The sequence below is a fragment of the Zootoca vivipara genome, chromosome Z2 (assembly GCF_965207765.1).
Source record: "Zootoca vivipara chromosome Z2, rZooViv2.hap1.1, whole genome shotgun sequence".
NCBI lineage: Eukaryota > Metazoa > Chordata > Lepidosauria > Squamata > Lacertidae > Zootoca > Zootoca vivipara.
Genome location: NC_142585.1, coordinates 18,374,481 through 18,390,748, shown reverse-complemented (window position 1 = coordinate 18,390,748; position 16,268 = coordinate 18,374,481). Strand labels below are relative to the sequence as shown.

At 45.5% G+C, this 16,268-nt stretch overlaps 1 protein-coding gene across 1 annotated transcript; it reads left to right on the top strand.

Annotated features, from left to right (window-relative positions):
* Positions 1–1,175: 1,175 nt before the first annotated feature.
* Positions 1,176–14,151, top strand: LOC118089167 (uncharacterized). Its single transcript, XM_035123585.3, has 6 exons — positions 1,176–1,400; positions 2,374–2,553; positions 3,910–4,098; positions 5,581–5,757; positions 7,060–7,201; positions 10,131–14,151. Exons 1-6 carry the CDS (start codon positions 1,305–1,307, stop codon positions 11,873–11,875), a joined length of 2,529 nt encoding a protein of 842 aa, XP_034979476.3. The 5' UTR covers positions 1,176–1,304; the 3' UTR covers positions 11,876–14,151.
* The last annotated feature ends 2,117 nt before the right edge of the window (positions 14,152–16,268 follow it).

Genomic DNA, 16,268 nt, shown 5'->3' with positions numbered 1-16,268 from the left:
AATGAGAAAACTACTGCTAAACTTGAAAGCTATCTATCTCAATCTGTTAATTTTGTTACAGGTAGGTAGCCGTGTTGGTCTGAGTCGAAACAAAATTAAAAAAAATCATTCAGTAGCACCTTAAAGACCAACTAAGTTTTTATTTTGGTATGAGCTTTCGTGTGCATGCACACTTCTTCAGATACACTGAAACAGAAGTAACCAGACCCTTATGTATATTCAGAGGGTGGTGGTGGGGGTGATGGGAATGGGTGATGGGCTGATAGGAGCGGTAATTTTGTGTATTACCGTTTGGATCAACCTGACTTCTTCCCACTGGAAGTTGGGACTCTGGCTTTGAAGTAAATTAATGTCCTTGAGTTAGGATGTCCTCTGGGTGGTACGACTTAGAGCAGGCATCCCCAAACTGCGGCCCTCCAGATGTTTTGGCCTACAACTCCCACGATCCCTAGCTAACAGGACCAGTGGTCAGGGATGATGGGAATTGTAGTCCAAAACATCTGGAGGGCCGCAGTTTGGGGGTGCCTGACTTAGAGGATCAACTGAACAACCTGTGTCATCCCTGCCACTTGCAGCATGATGAACATAATGTATGTTTTATGTACTTCTTTATGGGTTGTACTTGGATTGCATTGAAATCAGGTAAGTTGTGACTTCCAAGTTTCATTGATTTCAGTGGTAGCCAAGTGGGACTAACATGGAAACGACCCTGGGTATTGATGCAAAGTATGCATTAAATCATTAAATGGGCTGCAACTAAAAGGCATCTAACAAGTGTAAAAAGAAGGTTTTCCAAACGTACCAAAAACATTACTTACCTGGGGCACCATTTGATCTCTGGTTAACCCTTCGAGGGAGGTTTATGGCCCAGCATTCTTTTGTAGAGGAAGCATTTTTCTACGGAGGGGCGTTCACACCCTCTCAACTAGCCCTAGGAAATTGCTAGCATCTTCTAGAAGGATGCTGGGGGATTTCTCTGTTTACTAAACTAGCCTAATCTAATTTCATACCTACTAAGAAGGCAAATCCTGGATTAACCTGGCCTGGCAAGGAGGGGATCAGGAAGGCAGCTTCAGCCTGCTGTTTCCCCAGCACATTGGATAAGGTGACAAGGACCGGGACAATATCTCCGCCTTCAAAAGGGGTCTGCGGGCAGAGAAGAATTTCTGCTCAATTCTCTAGAGTTGGTTGGACATTAGTACGATCAAAATAGATTGGGAGTAGAAGGTGAATTGAAGTGGGTCTGTTCCAGCAAGGCATTGTAAAACAAAAAGTTCTCCGGAAAAGCCGCTAGCAGCTCTGCCATGGAGGAAACGTATCTGCTTAACGTGGAAGGAGTCAAGAAAAAGATTTTACATGGCGGCCACGGTCCGTTGCCAGATTTCAAAGATGGGAGCAAGGTAAATGGCTGCAAGCATAGAAACCATTAGAAATGTGTAAATAGGATCATAGGAAGATGTCTTACACCATGCAAACTCGTCTCATCTAGCTCATGGTTGTTGATATACTGAGTTGCAATGGCTCTCCCAAGGTTTTGGACAGGAGACTTTCAATCCCAGCTAGAGGTGCTGGGTACTTAAATAGGGACCTTTTGCATGCAAGCATGCCCTCTGCCCCTGAGCTAGAGCTCTCCAGCAGTTATTGGCAATTATGTCTAAATTGAACCTCCATGTTTGGAGGCAGTATAGCCTGAATTTGAGTGGCTGGGATCGGCAGCATGGAAGAGCAATTGCTTTCATGTTCTGCTTATGGGCTTCCTGGATGCATGTTGCTGGCCACTGTTGGAAATGGGTGCTGGACTAGGTGGGCCTTTGATCTGATTCAGGTAATTGATTCTTGGGTAATTAGGTAAAAAGATGGGCAGCAGAAGGGTTGACCTGGAACACACCTCTTGATTCCTCTGCCTTCTGTCTCTTCTGACTAGTGGCTTTAGCTGTTTTTCTGTTACAGAGGTAAAGCACATAGTAATAAGACAGTGAATCCTTTCAGTTGCATAATATGTCTAACACGTATAGAGCCTTGGAGGCTAAGCGCTGTGTCAGGTTCTAGCCCTATTCAGAGTAGTCCCATTGAAATTAAATGGCCTATTCTTGGTAGGACTAGCAGCCCTACATATTTAAGTTTCTGTCCTACCTTTCAGTTATGTGCTTTCAGAATTATGACGCTCATTTGCTATTAGTTAAAGGACAATAATTCCCACATCGGAAGAGGAAACTAAGCAGGCTCCCATTCAATGGAGGGAGGCAATAAATAATTGCCCCAGAACATTGTGGAAGGCAAAGCAAAGGTGGTTCTGAACTTCCAGGGGTTTAGATTTGAGCTGACTAGAGCCCTAACCATTACTGTATTAACTTTAGTTTGTCTTTGATCCAGATCACATTCCACTTCCAAACGCTAAAAGACAACTTTGAGAGAACGGTTATAGATGACAGCCGGGGCCCTGGCATCCCCATGGAGATTATTGTGGGGAAGATGTTCAAAATTGAGGTGTGGGAGACCCTTCTAACTTCCATGCGGATCGGCGAGGTGGCAGAGTTCTGGTGTGATGCTATTGTGAGTGTACAATTGTGTCAGGCATACCCTGAATGCATGAAATTGTCAAGTTCATGCCTACCCTAATTAGCAGAAAGTTATTTGCAATTGACTATCAAGCATCTGATACCCTTCAGATGCTGTTGAACTCCAACCCCCATATTCCCCAGCTAGCATGGCCAGTGACCAAGGAAAATGGGAGTTGTAGTCCAACATCTGGAGAACACCACAGTGGCTATCGTAAAATATGCTCACAACCTCCCATCATTTGACCCAGCTATCCAGATTCACTAAAATAGTTCCCCAGACTCCACCTTTTCAAAGTCTCTGGAACAGGCATCCCCAAACTTTGGCCCTCCAGATGTTTTGGGCTACAATTCCCATCTTCCCCGACCACTGGTCCTGTTAGCTAGGGATCGTGGGAGTTGTAGGCCAAAACATCTGGAGGGCCACAGTTTGGGGATGCCTGCTCTGGAACATAGGAAGCTCCCTTATACCGTGCCAAATTATTGGTTCATCTAACCCAATATGGTCTACATATCTCCAGGGAACAAAATGGTCTTCTCCATCACCAGCTACTTTATTATCTTAATTTGAAACCGAACCCTACCCTCAGCATGTAATGCAGGAACTCTACCACTGAGCTACATGCCTCATCAATCAATCTTCCTTTTATCAAGTGCCTCTTGCAATAGATTCTAGAGTAAAGCAGGGATGGAAAATTGCAAAGGGTTTTGGACTCGGGTGTGTGTGTGTGTGTGGATTCAAATACCTATTAACTTGCCTCTCGCCTTCAGGCCTTGGGCAAATTTCCGTTTCTTATTGTGAGTTGACTAAGGGCTATTTCCAGGCCACCTGTTTACTGAACATCCATCCTGATTTGTTTCCAGGGAGATTAAATAGCCAACATTGTCTAATGAACATTTGTTCTGACTTGTTTGTGGGGAGGTTAGATGCTGCTGCATCAAAGCAAGTGTTATCCAGCACTTCCCTGTGCATCTTACCCTCACTTTCCTGAACCCAAAAAGTCTGTTCTTTTGGGGAGGAAGTGGCCTTGTTGTGCAAGACCTCTCTCCCCCACTCCCCAATCCATTATAGTTGCACAACCTGAATTTGCCAGTGACTTGATCCTGTCCCAAAATAGTGATAGTCTTGAAGTGTCCTAAGAGAATGCCAATGATCTAGCAGCCTAGCCTGACGCTTGGGAGTAGGATGGGCTATGCTGTGCCTTTTTATGCTAAGATAATGCAGATCGTACACTAAGGAAAAAATACCACCTTCCCTCTTGGGCATCTGATTGTAGCACATCACATTCCCCATGCAAGGCCCTGTATGCTCTCTGCACCAGTCTTATGGTTACCTCCTTCGCAATTTCAGCACACAGGAATGTACGCCTTAGTCTCCAAGGGCATGAGGAAAATTGCCGAGGGCAAGGACCCTCTGGAGGGCCAGAAGCATCGCTGTGGGATGGGCAACATGTTCGATTACCACACCACAGGCCACGCAGACCTGGATGAACTACAGCAGACGCCACAGCCCCTTATTTTCATTATGGAGCTGTTCAAAGTGAGTGGGAGGATCAGAAGGAAACTACAGATCCGTTGTGTAACGCGCGGTTGCCACCATCTCCTCAACAGATGAGATCAACTTCAAAGTCATAAATACTTTGTATTCCCCTGTCCTCCAAAGGGTGTCAATTGGTTTATCACACCCTCCCTCCATTTTATCCTCACAACCCCTGTGAAGTAGCCCGGGAGGCAGCAGCTGGCCAAGGACGTTCTGTGAACATCATGGCTGCATGGGGATTTGATGCTGTATTGTTTTAATATTAGATTGGGAGCCGCCCAGAGTGGCTGGGAGGCTCAGCCAGATGGGCGGGGTATAACATAATAATAATAATAATAATAATAATAATAATAATAATAATAATAATTTATTATTTATACCCCGCCCATCTGGCCGGGTCTCCCCAGCCACTCTGGGCGGCTTCCAACAGAAAAATAAAACACAATAATCTATTAAACATTAAAAGCCTCCCTGAACAGGGCTGCCTTCAGATGTCTCCTAAAAGTCTGGTAGTTGTTTTCCTTTTTGACATCTGTTGGGAGGGCGTTCCACAGGGCAGGCGCCACCACCGAGAAGGCCCTCTGCCTAGTTCCCTGCAACTTGGCTTCTCGTAGTGAGGGAACTGCCAGAAGGCCCTCGGTGCTGGACCTCAGTGTCCAGGCAGAATGATGGGGGTGGAGATGCTCCTTCAGGTATACTGGACCGAGGCCATTTAGGGCTTTAAAGGTCAGCACCAACACTTTGAATTGTGCTCGGAAACGTACTGGGAGCCAATGTAGATATTTCCCAGCCCACTGCTCCCCAGGCCTAATCCAGCATTCTGGCAACTACATGCCACTGACACGGCAGTCCGTGCCAATGAGTACCAGTTTGTGTCCAGCTGTGTCAGATGCAAAAGCTTTTTGTGGATTCTACCACCGCAGTTGGAGGGAAGAAGCATCTCTGCCCGAATAACCCTCTTCCCCCACCCCAAGGTCCTTGCACTTTGAAAACTGGCTTTCAAAGTGTCAGAGAAAAGGGTTCAACTTACCTCATCCCTGATGTGCTGTTTTGCTATTGTCAGCCTGCCTATGCACAGCATACAGTTTCAGAAACCCTTGTCCAGGTGCTTCCACCGTCTGCTGTGAAATGGGTGGCGACTTAGTAAGAGGACCTTCTCTGCTGCAGCTCCCTCAGAAATCTTTGTACTAGGAGGTCCACAGGCAGATATTAGAGCTGTGAACATGCACTGGGAGCTGAGCCAATGGGGGTGCTGTCTCAAAGCTGGGTAAGCAAGGCACCGGGCTTTTGGGGAGGAGGTGTGAAGCTCTGGCAGGATCCTAGAGTCCTCTCACCTCCTTTCCAAAGCCTAGCTAGCAGTTCCCCAGTTTTCAGCACCAAAAGCAGATAGGGGCAGAACGGGGGAAAGCACATGCCCTGGTACGGAACCCCTGTGTAAGTGGGGGTTCCCCTGCAATAACTGTGGTTTCCTCTCCTATCTAGGTAGAGGATCCCTCTTCCTACAAGCGGGATACGTGGGCCATGAACAACGAGGAGAAGCTGCTGGCTGTGCCGAAGCTGCACACGGAGGGCAACCGACTGGTCCTTTCCAGGAAATTCAAGGAAGCGGCAGAGAAATACCAGGAAGCTGTCATCTGCTTGCGCAATATCCAGGCCAAGGTAAGAGTTGGGTGGAGATAAAATAAAAAAAGTAATTGATTTAAAATATGCTGGCTCTAAACAGGCTGCCTGTCTCCATATTTGACTGCCTATAGAGTAGGACTTTCTGTTGTTACAAGCTAAGGCAAGTGGGGTAGTTGGCCAGGACAGGGTCTTCTCAGTGATGTCCCCTTCAATTATTCAATGCTCTCTCCAGAGAGGTCTGCTTGGTGTGTTTTTTGTCATCTTCTTGGCACCAGGTAAAGACCATTGCAGCAGCAGCAGCAACAACAACAAAATATCCCAGGCCTTTTAAACAAAATTTTAGCTCTGTTGATTGTTTCACATGGCTTTCAAGATCTTGCCGCCATTCAAATATTTGGGTTTATTTAGATATTTTTTTATTTGCATTATTCTTCTCTAAAAACTGTTTTGCACTTCTTTCTCATATGAATTGTTCCTATGATTTTTTTATTTAAAAATCAAAAAGTGGTATAAATACGCATAATCAGAGCCATGAAGCAAGGGGAAGAGCCCGTCTGAGGCAGCGAAAGTGCAGGAGGCAGTGCTCTACTTGATCTACTACTTCCACCACTGCCGGAGAGAGGGAAGCTTTGTAGCACACAGCGCTGCTCACCTTCCCTGCCGCTGGATAGAGGAGCTGAGTGTTAACACTTTGAGGACCACCCCAGCTCCCACTGAATTTGGTGAGAGCTGGGGCACGAAGGCGGCAGAAGTTGTTGGTCTCCAACTCCCATCAGCCCATGTCAGAATAGCCCTGTGGTGCAAGATGGTGGTGGAATTTGTAGTGCAACATCCCCTGGAGGGCCAGAGGTTCTTCCATCCCTACAATATATAATGAAGGTTTATGAATGTCCGGTGTTGGACTATGTTCTTGGACCACTCATTCCCCATGAAGGACTTACCATGTCTGATGTCTTGCCACCCCTAAAGCTAAGCTGTATTTCACCTGGCCGGTGTCTAGATCACCTGGGGATCCAATTTTTAAGCTATTCTGAGCTCTCTGTGAGAAAGAGGTGGATGCAAATAAATCATTTTGTTAATTAGCTAGGTGCTCTCTTTTGCCATAAACGAGTTTGTTGGCTTCCATGTCTCTGGTATATTCTGCCGTGTCCCACCCTGAACACTGGCTTCAATGCAGGGAGTCTCTGTCTCTTAGTGGACTATTCCAAACCTTACCTGGAGATGGTGGTGATGGAACCTGGGACCCACATGCGAAACCTGCAAAGCAGGTGCCTTTACCACTAAGCTACAACTCTTCTCCAAACCCACCATCTTGTTCTTTGTTGGCTTTTTCTACAGGAGAAGCCATGGGATGAAGACTGGATGAAGCTGGAGAATCTCATTACACCTCTTGTGCTGAACTACTGCCAGTGCCAGCTGGAGTTGGGGGAGTATTATGAGGTGCTGGAGCACACAACCGACCTCCTGCAGAAGAACAACGGTGAGTGGTACCTCCAGCTTGCTACTTGCAGAACCCTCCTCTATCCTTTTCTGCATGTGCCAGGACCCTACACTGCATGATCATAGAGATGTGCTCCAGCATTCCTCCCGTTGTCCCGTTGTCCTGAGACTACACATCTCACATCACATACAATTTTATTGGCCACCCATGAAGACATCAATGACCAATGCAATTACTTGGGCGGTTTGTTAAGACTGGGTGACTCTGAGCTCACACGCTTTGTTCCTTTACGTTATTTATGCTTCCAAAAAGAGCAAAGCAAACATTTGATACCAGTTTAGACACATCCAGTTGACATGCAATCACTGACCCACAGGTCCTTTTGGACCTAGAAGAAGGCAGAAGGGCGTGGAATGAGGGCGGAGTGGGGTGCACTTATGCTCGCCCTGCCAGTGTGTGCAGGGGCCGGGAACAGAACCCCTGTGCAAAATAGTCACTGTCTGTATCAATAGCCTGCTTTTGCAGCCTTAAGGTCTAGATTTATCATTATTACTACTATTAGTATTAATTAAAGTTGGGATTTTGAGAACACAGTGTTCTACACTACTTACCAAATTATTCATGCATCGTAATTGTGAAACCACAAGGTTCAGCACTGGTTCCAGGTTTTGGGGTGCTGTTGGGCAACATGCCTTTGGTGGGCATGTCTCCTCCCTCCAGGAGTCCATCTCTTCCTTCCCACGATCACAAGTGTCACATGATCAGCACAGCAACAAGGCTCCCTAGCAGGAGTGGGGGAGCTCAGGCCTGGGGGCCAAATACAGCCGGATTCTTTGAAACTGAATGTAAACTCAGCTGAAGTCCTCCTCCCAATGTGCAGGAGGAGGAAAGTGGGAGCATGTGAGCCCAGTGCTGGATTCCAACTCCAATCAGCATGTTTAATGGCCAGGGAAGATGGGAGTTGTGGCCAGCAGCATTTGCAGCATCACAAGTTCTTTAGCCCCGGTTCAGCATTATGTGTGATCCTACCCCATTGTGTCTCAGGGAATAACTGAGGAGGAAACGTCAACAGTTGACTTTGGTTTTATTCACCCATCGTCCTCTGGCAATTTTACACAAAGCTACTGGTACCTCTGAGAGAGAGATTTATCCTGTATACACACCATACATTTAAAGCACACACCCCTGCAAATAATTCTTGTTAAGGATGTTGTTAATTTTAGCTCTGTGTTATAAGAATTTTAAAAGGTCTCAAATATAGAATATTGCATGCCGAGGTCCCCAGGACACCCCCCAATAACTCACACAGCACACAGAAATTAAAATTAAGGTTTTTGGCATTTTGGTCACAACTTTATTTAAATACAAAAATGTGAGTGGTTGCTTAGGTATTGGTTCCATACATACACATACACACATCTATCTATCTCTAAGACAGAACTAACTGACTTCCCCGCTTCCTGAAGTCAGTGCAGGGAAAGCATTTTGGGGAGAGAATGGAGCTGGAAGGCTGGCCCTTCGCCTCTCCACCAAATGCCCCCAGGGGCTCTTGCGTGGCCCTAGCCTCTTGTCGGGGTACGGGCTAAAGCATGTCGAGCCCCTGGATTCCTTTAACGGAATTCACCCTTGCAGCAGCAGCATTGGAGGAGCCGGCACAACCAACAACCAATTCTGGCCCCTCCACCAACCAACAGCATTGGAGGGACTGGCACAACCAATCATGATCCCTCCACCAACCAATTTATGAATCAATGCCTAACCGCCAACCTTACAAGTTGTGACTATTTGCTATGCAGTAGGCGAAAACCAAGTGGCACCAGCCAATCAGCCAACCCCATGACAGGCACAGCAAGGTCAAACGCAACAGCCTAATTAAAGAGGAGGGTGGGTGGGTGATCCGAAGCTCGCAGCAAAGAGAAAGCCCAGGCTGTGAGCAAGGAATATAAAACCAGTGGGCTGTCCCCAAATTGCAACATCCAAATCTACCCCACAACAATAATCCACCAGTTGTAGCCCTGGTCATCTAGTCAACCCCACCCAACAGAAAGGGAGCGTGTCCTGTTAGCCCCCACGGCAACATGGGCTCTCCATGAAGGATAACCTGCTTTCATAAATGCACACATATCTAAATATATGAACCATGTGTCTGAAATAGCAATCCTGAAGCCATTTTCACTCTCCCAATGACTTCAGATATTCCTCTGCAGTAAGGGAGGCAAAGGGAGAAAAAGCCCTTCCCATTGTCTTTTTGCTTGCAAATCCTATCTTAAGGGTGCATTTGTGTATGAATAGGGTGAGTCTGTGACTTGGACTCAGGAACTAAAGTATTAACCATCACAAAAGAATGGCCAGGCTGCCCAGGTAATACAATCAGTGACCATTATAAGGTATTCGGTCAGGCAGGATTTCTGCTGTAGACTGCCTCCTGGCTCCTTCTGTGATGTATTTATGGTGTTTAGGGGTGGTGGCCTTGGGCTACAGGGTGGGCAATTTTAAAAGTCTACATAAGGCCTTGCTCACTATTGTTCAGGGTTCTCCTCCCTCTTGCGCGTGGTGAGTTGCAACAGTTCCGTGAATAAAGATCAGGCTTACTAGCCGCTTTACTTCTCAATATACTCTGCTATTTTCTCCTACTGATAGGGCTCTATACGGGCTCCGGAATACCCCATACGGGAAAGGGAGCAGTTTTTCTTATAACATCTGTAAGGGGTGAGCAACAATTCCCAGTTTTCTTTGGTGGGAGGAACTGCGCTTTAAATGAATGTGGTGTACACAGTCATTGTGTGACCCGAGTGGGCTGACTTCAGTCTCATGTGGTCCACTCAGATGACAACATAAGAAACACCCTATCCTTACATGGTCCAGGAATGCAGAATACTGAGAGCGGTGGCTTTTAACATATAACTCTATAATTTATAAGATTTGTTTATGAGAGCTAGCAAACCAACTGACTTTGTTCTTTTGCTAGAAAATGTCAAGGCTTATTTCAAACGGGCTAAAGCCCACGCTGCTGTCTGGAATGAAAAGGAGGCCCGAACAGACTTTTTGAGGGTGGCCCACCTGGATCCATCGCTGACTGCTGCTGTGAGGAAAGAATTGAAGCTCTTGGGGGAGAGGATGAGGAAGAAGCACGTGGAAGACCGCAAGAAGTACAAAGATCTCTTCCAGCAGCCTCCTCCTAAAGGAGAAACTGAGGGGAGAGCAATGGAGGAGACAGAAAAGCTGTTGGATTCTAGCCTCGGCCCACAAACAGAGGAAAAGAATCAAGAAACCCTGAACCCTGAGAGAGGAAGAGAAGAAGGGAGATGGATGGGTGCAAAGACTGAAGAAACAGAGCAAGGGAAGTTAGCAGAGAAAGAGGAAGGACTCCTAATGAAGACAGGCGAAATGGACAAAGAGGACATCACCCCTCAGAAAGTGAGGGAAGAGGAAATGGAAAATAAAGATAAAGGAATGATGGAGAGTCATTCTGGAGATGACCTGACAGGGTGTGAAACATCTGGAAGCAAGAAACGGTTAGAATTTGGGCAGTGGAAGCTTGAAGAACAGAGGGGGAAAGTGGAAGAGATTAATTCTGGGGCTTGGGATCAAAACAGAAAAGTGGATTTTCCAGTGCTGGAAGAAAAGGATGCAGAAAGAAGAGCCGTCCCTGGGAGCCCTGGGAAGGAATTAGGGGGAGTTGCAGGAAACCATGTGAACAGCAGCGTAGGGGAAGGGTTCATTAAAAGACCTTGTGAGACTGGAGTGGGCACTGGAGCAGAGAACTTCACAAGAGAGACGGAAGGATATGAGGCAAGTTGTGGGAAACAAGAAGCCCAAACTCTTAAATTGTCAAGGGTACAGGGTGATAAGGGCTTTGGAGCAGAGGATCCCAAGGATGGGATTATAGTGGAGAGCCCTCAGGAAAGTAGTGAAAAAGGTGACTTCCAAATCCTTCCGGAAGGATCAAAGACAGAAGCAAGTGTGGCAACAGAAGCGAGGGAAAAGGTCAGTTCTGACTGGGAAAACTGTGGTGGGCCAAGAAAGGAGAATTCTACTGGAGTGGAGGAGGAACTTAAAGGAGAAACAAAATTGGGAGAGAAAAGAAGAGAAGATAATGATAATTTCATTCCAGAAGAGGAGACATGTTGCTGTGAAGCAGGCCCAGAGCATTGTGAGGGAGAGGCCGACCCAGAAGACTTAAAAAAAGTAGCAACTGATTATGTGAAAATAACATTAGATGTTAGGGCCAAGGAAGTGATAAGCCTTGAATCAGAGCATGCCAGCGAAGAGGGGGGTGGCCACAGAGAGGTAGCTGGATGTAGAGAGGAAGGAACTGAATTTGGTGACAGATCTAGGCTGTGCAAAGATGCACAAGGAGATGAGGTAGACCAAGAATGGTTCAAGGCAGAAATAAGCTTCAAAGCTGATGATCTGGAGATGGGAACGAGAGGGGAGGATTCTGAAACAGAGCAAGCAGATCTGCAAGTTAGGGGGGAAGAGCCAGAAGTGAAAACAGGCAGGGAAGCAGAAATGATTGTGGGGCAAGAATCTCTATGGGGCCATGGTGAGGTGTCAAGAAAGGAGGATGGAGATACAGAAGATATTTCATTGGCCACCCACTGCAGAGGAGACAAAAGCGAAGTGCTGGAGTTGACTGGATCTGGAGCAATGGGTGAGCTGAACATTTCTACCCTGAGACAACGCAACCTGATGAAAGAGGAAACCCAGTGAGGAGGCAGGTATGAAAAATAGTGGGTTGTAGAATCAGTTGCTAAGGCCTATGGCAGAGCTTTCCAAACTGTGTGTCACGACATGTTAGTTTGTTGGCTGCAGTGTGCTCCCCCCAGGGCTGGAAAGGGGGTAGTTTAACCTCCAGTTTGCTAGTAAAACTGAATTACTGTGTCACAAAATGATGCGTTTCTGTAAAAAAAAGTGTGTCACCAACATAAAAAGTTTGGAAAGCTCTGGTCTGTGATGATATTGGGGAGCAGAGTCAGAGTGAAAGTGTGCTAGCTAATAATCTTTGACGTGGCTAGCTCATCTTGTTGAGAACAGGCAACTCAGGGTCTGGTGCAGTAATCAAAGGCTCAAGGAGGGAGCTGCCATTGCATCTACACCTAGGAAAACAAGCATGCTTGCCCCTTCTTGGGTCTGCTGGTATTCTTTTCAGTTTCCTTCCTTAATTGAAGAATTGTCTGCAAAAAAAGTACTATACAGGGTCATCTTGCCATCCTCATCCAGCTACTGCACATGTACGCAGAAAATAAACCTCCTCCTTGCAACCACAGGCAAAGTCTAAAATTTCAGATGGAAGCTAGAGATGGGTTATGATTTCCATTCCCCTGCCCCAAAGATTCTTTGCAGATTTATTTTTAAAATTGTATTGTGCTATAGCTGTACAGTGCCTAGAGAACTAATTAATGAGGCTTCCAATGAATAGAAATAAAGCTGAAGGTGTTTTGAGAAAGGGACTGGTGCTCATGGTGGTGTTGATTATTCTTGCTGTTGCCCTGGCAAACAGGTTTTGCATTTGGTCAGAGAAGATATGGTCAGAGGGTATTTAAAAATGCATGAAGACCTGACTGCAAGGTTAAGGAGCTGCAGGACACTGCTGCTCAGTGTCATCTGCTTACCCTCATCCCGTAAGTATTGTACAGTATATGGCATCTCCTAAAAGGTAAAGGAATAAAGGAACCCCTGACTGTTAAGTCCAGTCGTGAACGACTCTGGGGTTGCGACAGTCATCTCGCTTTACTGGCTGAGGGAGCCGGCGTTTGTCCACAAGACAGTTTTTCCGGGTCATGTGGCTAGCATGACTAAGCCACTTCTGGTGAAACCAGAGCAGCGCACGGAAACACTGTTTACCTTCCTGTTGGACTTTGACGTGCTTTCGAACTGCTAGGTGGGCAGGAGCTGGGACCGAGCAACGGGAGCTCACTCTGTCACAGGGATTCGAACCGCCGACCTTCCAATCGGCAAGCCCTAGGCTCTATGGTTTAGACCACAGCGCCACCCATGTCCCTGAATGGCATCTCCTAGATATAGCTTAAAAACTGCCATTTTAACTTTTCCATTGTACCTTCTAATGTAGCTAAGGCATTGAGGGAAATGTTGAAATGGTGACAAAACTTTTGGCGGTATTAATATGCAGTGCAGCAAGTGGAAGAAAACACAGGACAAATGGAAGTGTGGATATAGGTCCTAAATTTTTTTTGGGGGGGGGGGGAAATCTTTTTAAAGCATTTTTTTTCAGGCCACATGCAAAAAGGAACATAAAAAAGAACCTTATGCTCTTCTCAAGAAAGGCAAAATTCCTCCAAAACAAAAAAATGAAGCAACACAGCACTTCAGATACAAATTTATTCTTTTCCCCCAAAGCAGAAATGGAAAAGACTTCAGTGAAGACAGCACATTGTAACCAGTCATTATTAGTTCTGTTCCCTTTAGAAAAAACCCCTCATTGCTCATTGTGCCCCTTTCATTTGCTTCAACAGAGACAAACACCCACCCACACCCCAGTGACCAAGCTGCAGTCCTTCTGTGTGAAGAGCTAGGAAAGCGATGAGCAAAATTCCAGGGAGTAGGCAGCAGAGAGGAAATCTCTTGTTACAGTATTTGCAGTGGGAAGTTGCAACGCTAATGAACAGGGTTCTGGGTCCCCAATGTTATTCAGAAAGTGGGATGGGGTGGCGGGGAGAACTAATAATGAAAGTGTGAGATTGAAGGATCCACCACATGCTACAGAGCAATTGTCCTTTTCAGGAATAATTGCCTCTCACCATATTAGTTTCTGTCTCTTATTGGCACACTGGAAAATAAATTACATATACTTCAAAAGCAACACAAATATTCTGCCAAGTGCAATAGGTGATTGCAATTCCTCTAATGCTAGGGGCACAGTCACAAGACTTAAGGTTTTACTTTCTGATAAGTAAATTGGTTGGCCTAATGTGTAAATTAGCTTGGGTGATGGTTCATAAAATTTAAAAGCAATGCTGCAATACTATCAATACAAACAAAAGAATCGAGAAACTACACATCTTAGCACTGTAGGAAGCGATCAGATTAAACAACTTAAGTTTCTTAATATGGCCTACTAACAGTATTGTCCGTATTCTGTCTTGGGACACTGCAGACGAGATGAAGGAAGAGCACCAAGGGGTAGATAAGACCAGTTGGATGAATGAGTGGGCTTCTCTGCCTTGTAAGAATTGGGTAGAAGATGGGATTTGGATATGTGCTGCTCTCTCCACGCTTCTGACTGAAAAACTGCCCCACCACAAATTACCTGTTCTATACAAGAGTTAAAGGTTAAAAGTAGGGAAGGGAAAGAAAGTACAATGCACTCACATCTCGCGTGGGGATACATTCCAGGAATGGCACATATATGCAAAAATGCATATACACAAACCACCCCCTTGGAACCGCCCCCACACAATTGTACGTTCCCCACCCCATGAGCTTGGTAAGCAAGTCTGAGAGCTTAAAAGCCCTTTCCGCATCAGGAAAACACTGTGCAAAAAGAACATTTAAGCTCTCTGCCTCCCATGCATTTAATTTGTTTGATTTCAACCAGGTGGCCTTCAACCATGTCACACATGTTAAACACACATAAGCTGTGAGTTACCTGTACTTATTTTACATAACAAGGCGATTCTACCTAATTCACACTTTCCAAAGCCACATGAGAACCGAAACACAGCTGTCCTTCAAAAGTTGCACTTCCTCAAATGCATTCCTCAAGCCATGTAATGTGTACAAAAAATGCACTATATCACGGTAAAATGTCCATTAATATGCATATATAAAAATTCAAGAAAATAACATATCCCAAAATGCATTATATTAGGGCAAATTGCTTTGCAAAAATGTGTATATTACACAAAATGTACTCAAATATATTAGAGATCCTTTGGACATCATATGCTGGTGAGTTTTCACAAGGAGTTATTTAAAAAAGAAATTATAAGCTGATGTGGGAAAATGAGAAACTGAAACAGATTTGTTGATGTCCTATTTGAAAAAGCCCCTATTCTTCCTTTGCATCTGACTACCCATGAGTGTGGATTTGCCATTTGTCAATATCCTGGTTTTGCGGGCTAACATGGATACCAAGCTCCTGATCATATACAATATCAGCACTTAACTCACATACAATAGTTCCATAATGACAGGACTTTGGGACCAAAGTCCAGGGTTTCATTCAGCAGAAAGAAGCAGGAGGGCCCTCAAAAGCAGCAGGGCTGGATTTACCATATTTTAAAGTAAAACAATATACATTCCCCAAGCCCACCCTGTTCTCTTTGAATGCCAGGATCATTACGTCCAGACTTAAAATTGCTTAGCTTGCACTGCAGCTCATGTGCCACTTTAGGAAAAGGAAACATGCTTCTCACCTCAAGAAAGGAGCACTATGTGTTCCTTCAGAAACAAGAAAAGAGGAAACACAGGGCATAGATTTCCTCCCCTCGGCAGATCATGTAAGCCAAGGCAGGGATAGGGAATCTGTGGCTCTCCAAATGTTGGATTCCAGCTCTCATCAGTCTTAGCCAGCTTGGCCAGTGAGCAAGGGTGATGAGAGCAAAATAACTGATGGTGCACAGGTTCTCAATCTCCGTCCTAAGCTCCTTCTTGCTAGTTTGAGTAACTACATGACCCCTGGGGATCTCTACCTGAGGCCCAATTCCAAAGTGGAGTTTCAGTTTCTTTGAAAACTAAGATGGCATGTGGTGTTTGTTTTATTTTAAAATACAATTCAGAAACAACGACAATGTTGGTTTCTGCCGGGCTTTTTAGCTGTTCAACCATCAAACCAGAGTATTTTCTAGGCAGGAAGAATTGGCATATGCCCACTAAGAACATTCTTGGCCCAGACTTAAAGGTCCACCATTACAGAATATTTAACAGAATGCTCTTTGTCATGCTTTAAATCATGCTCACACAGCATAACTGGCAGTGCCTACAATCCCAATGGCCTAAAAACCCCACTTCCTTCTACAGCTACTGTGTGACACAAATCAGCCCACTTCAATTAGTGTTTTCCTCATCTTCTTGGGAGCCTACAAGATTCTCAACAGCCAACATGCTGTAGCAGTCCACTAATATAAACCCCACACAAATGTAT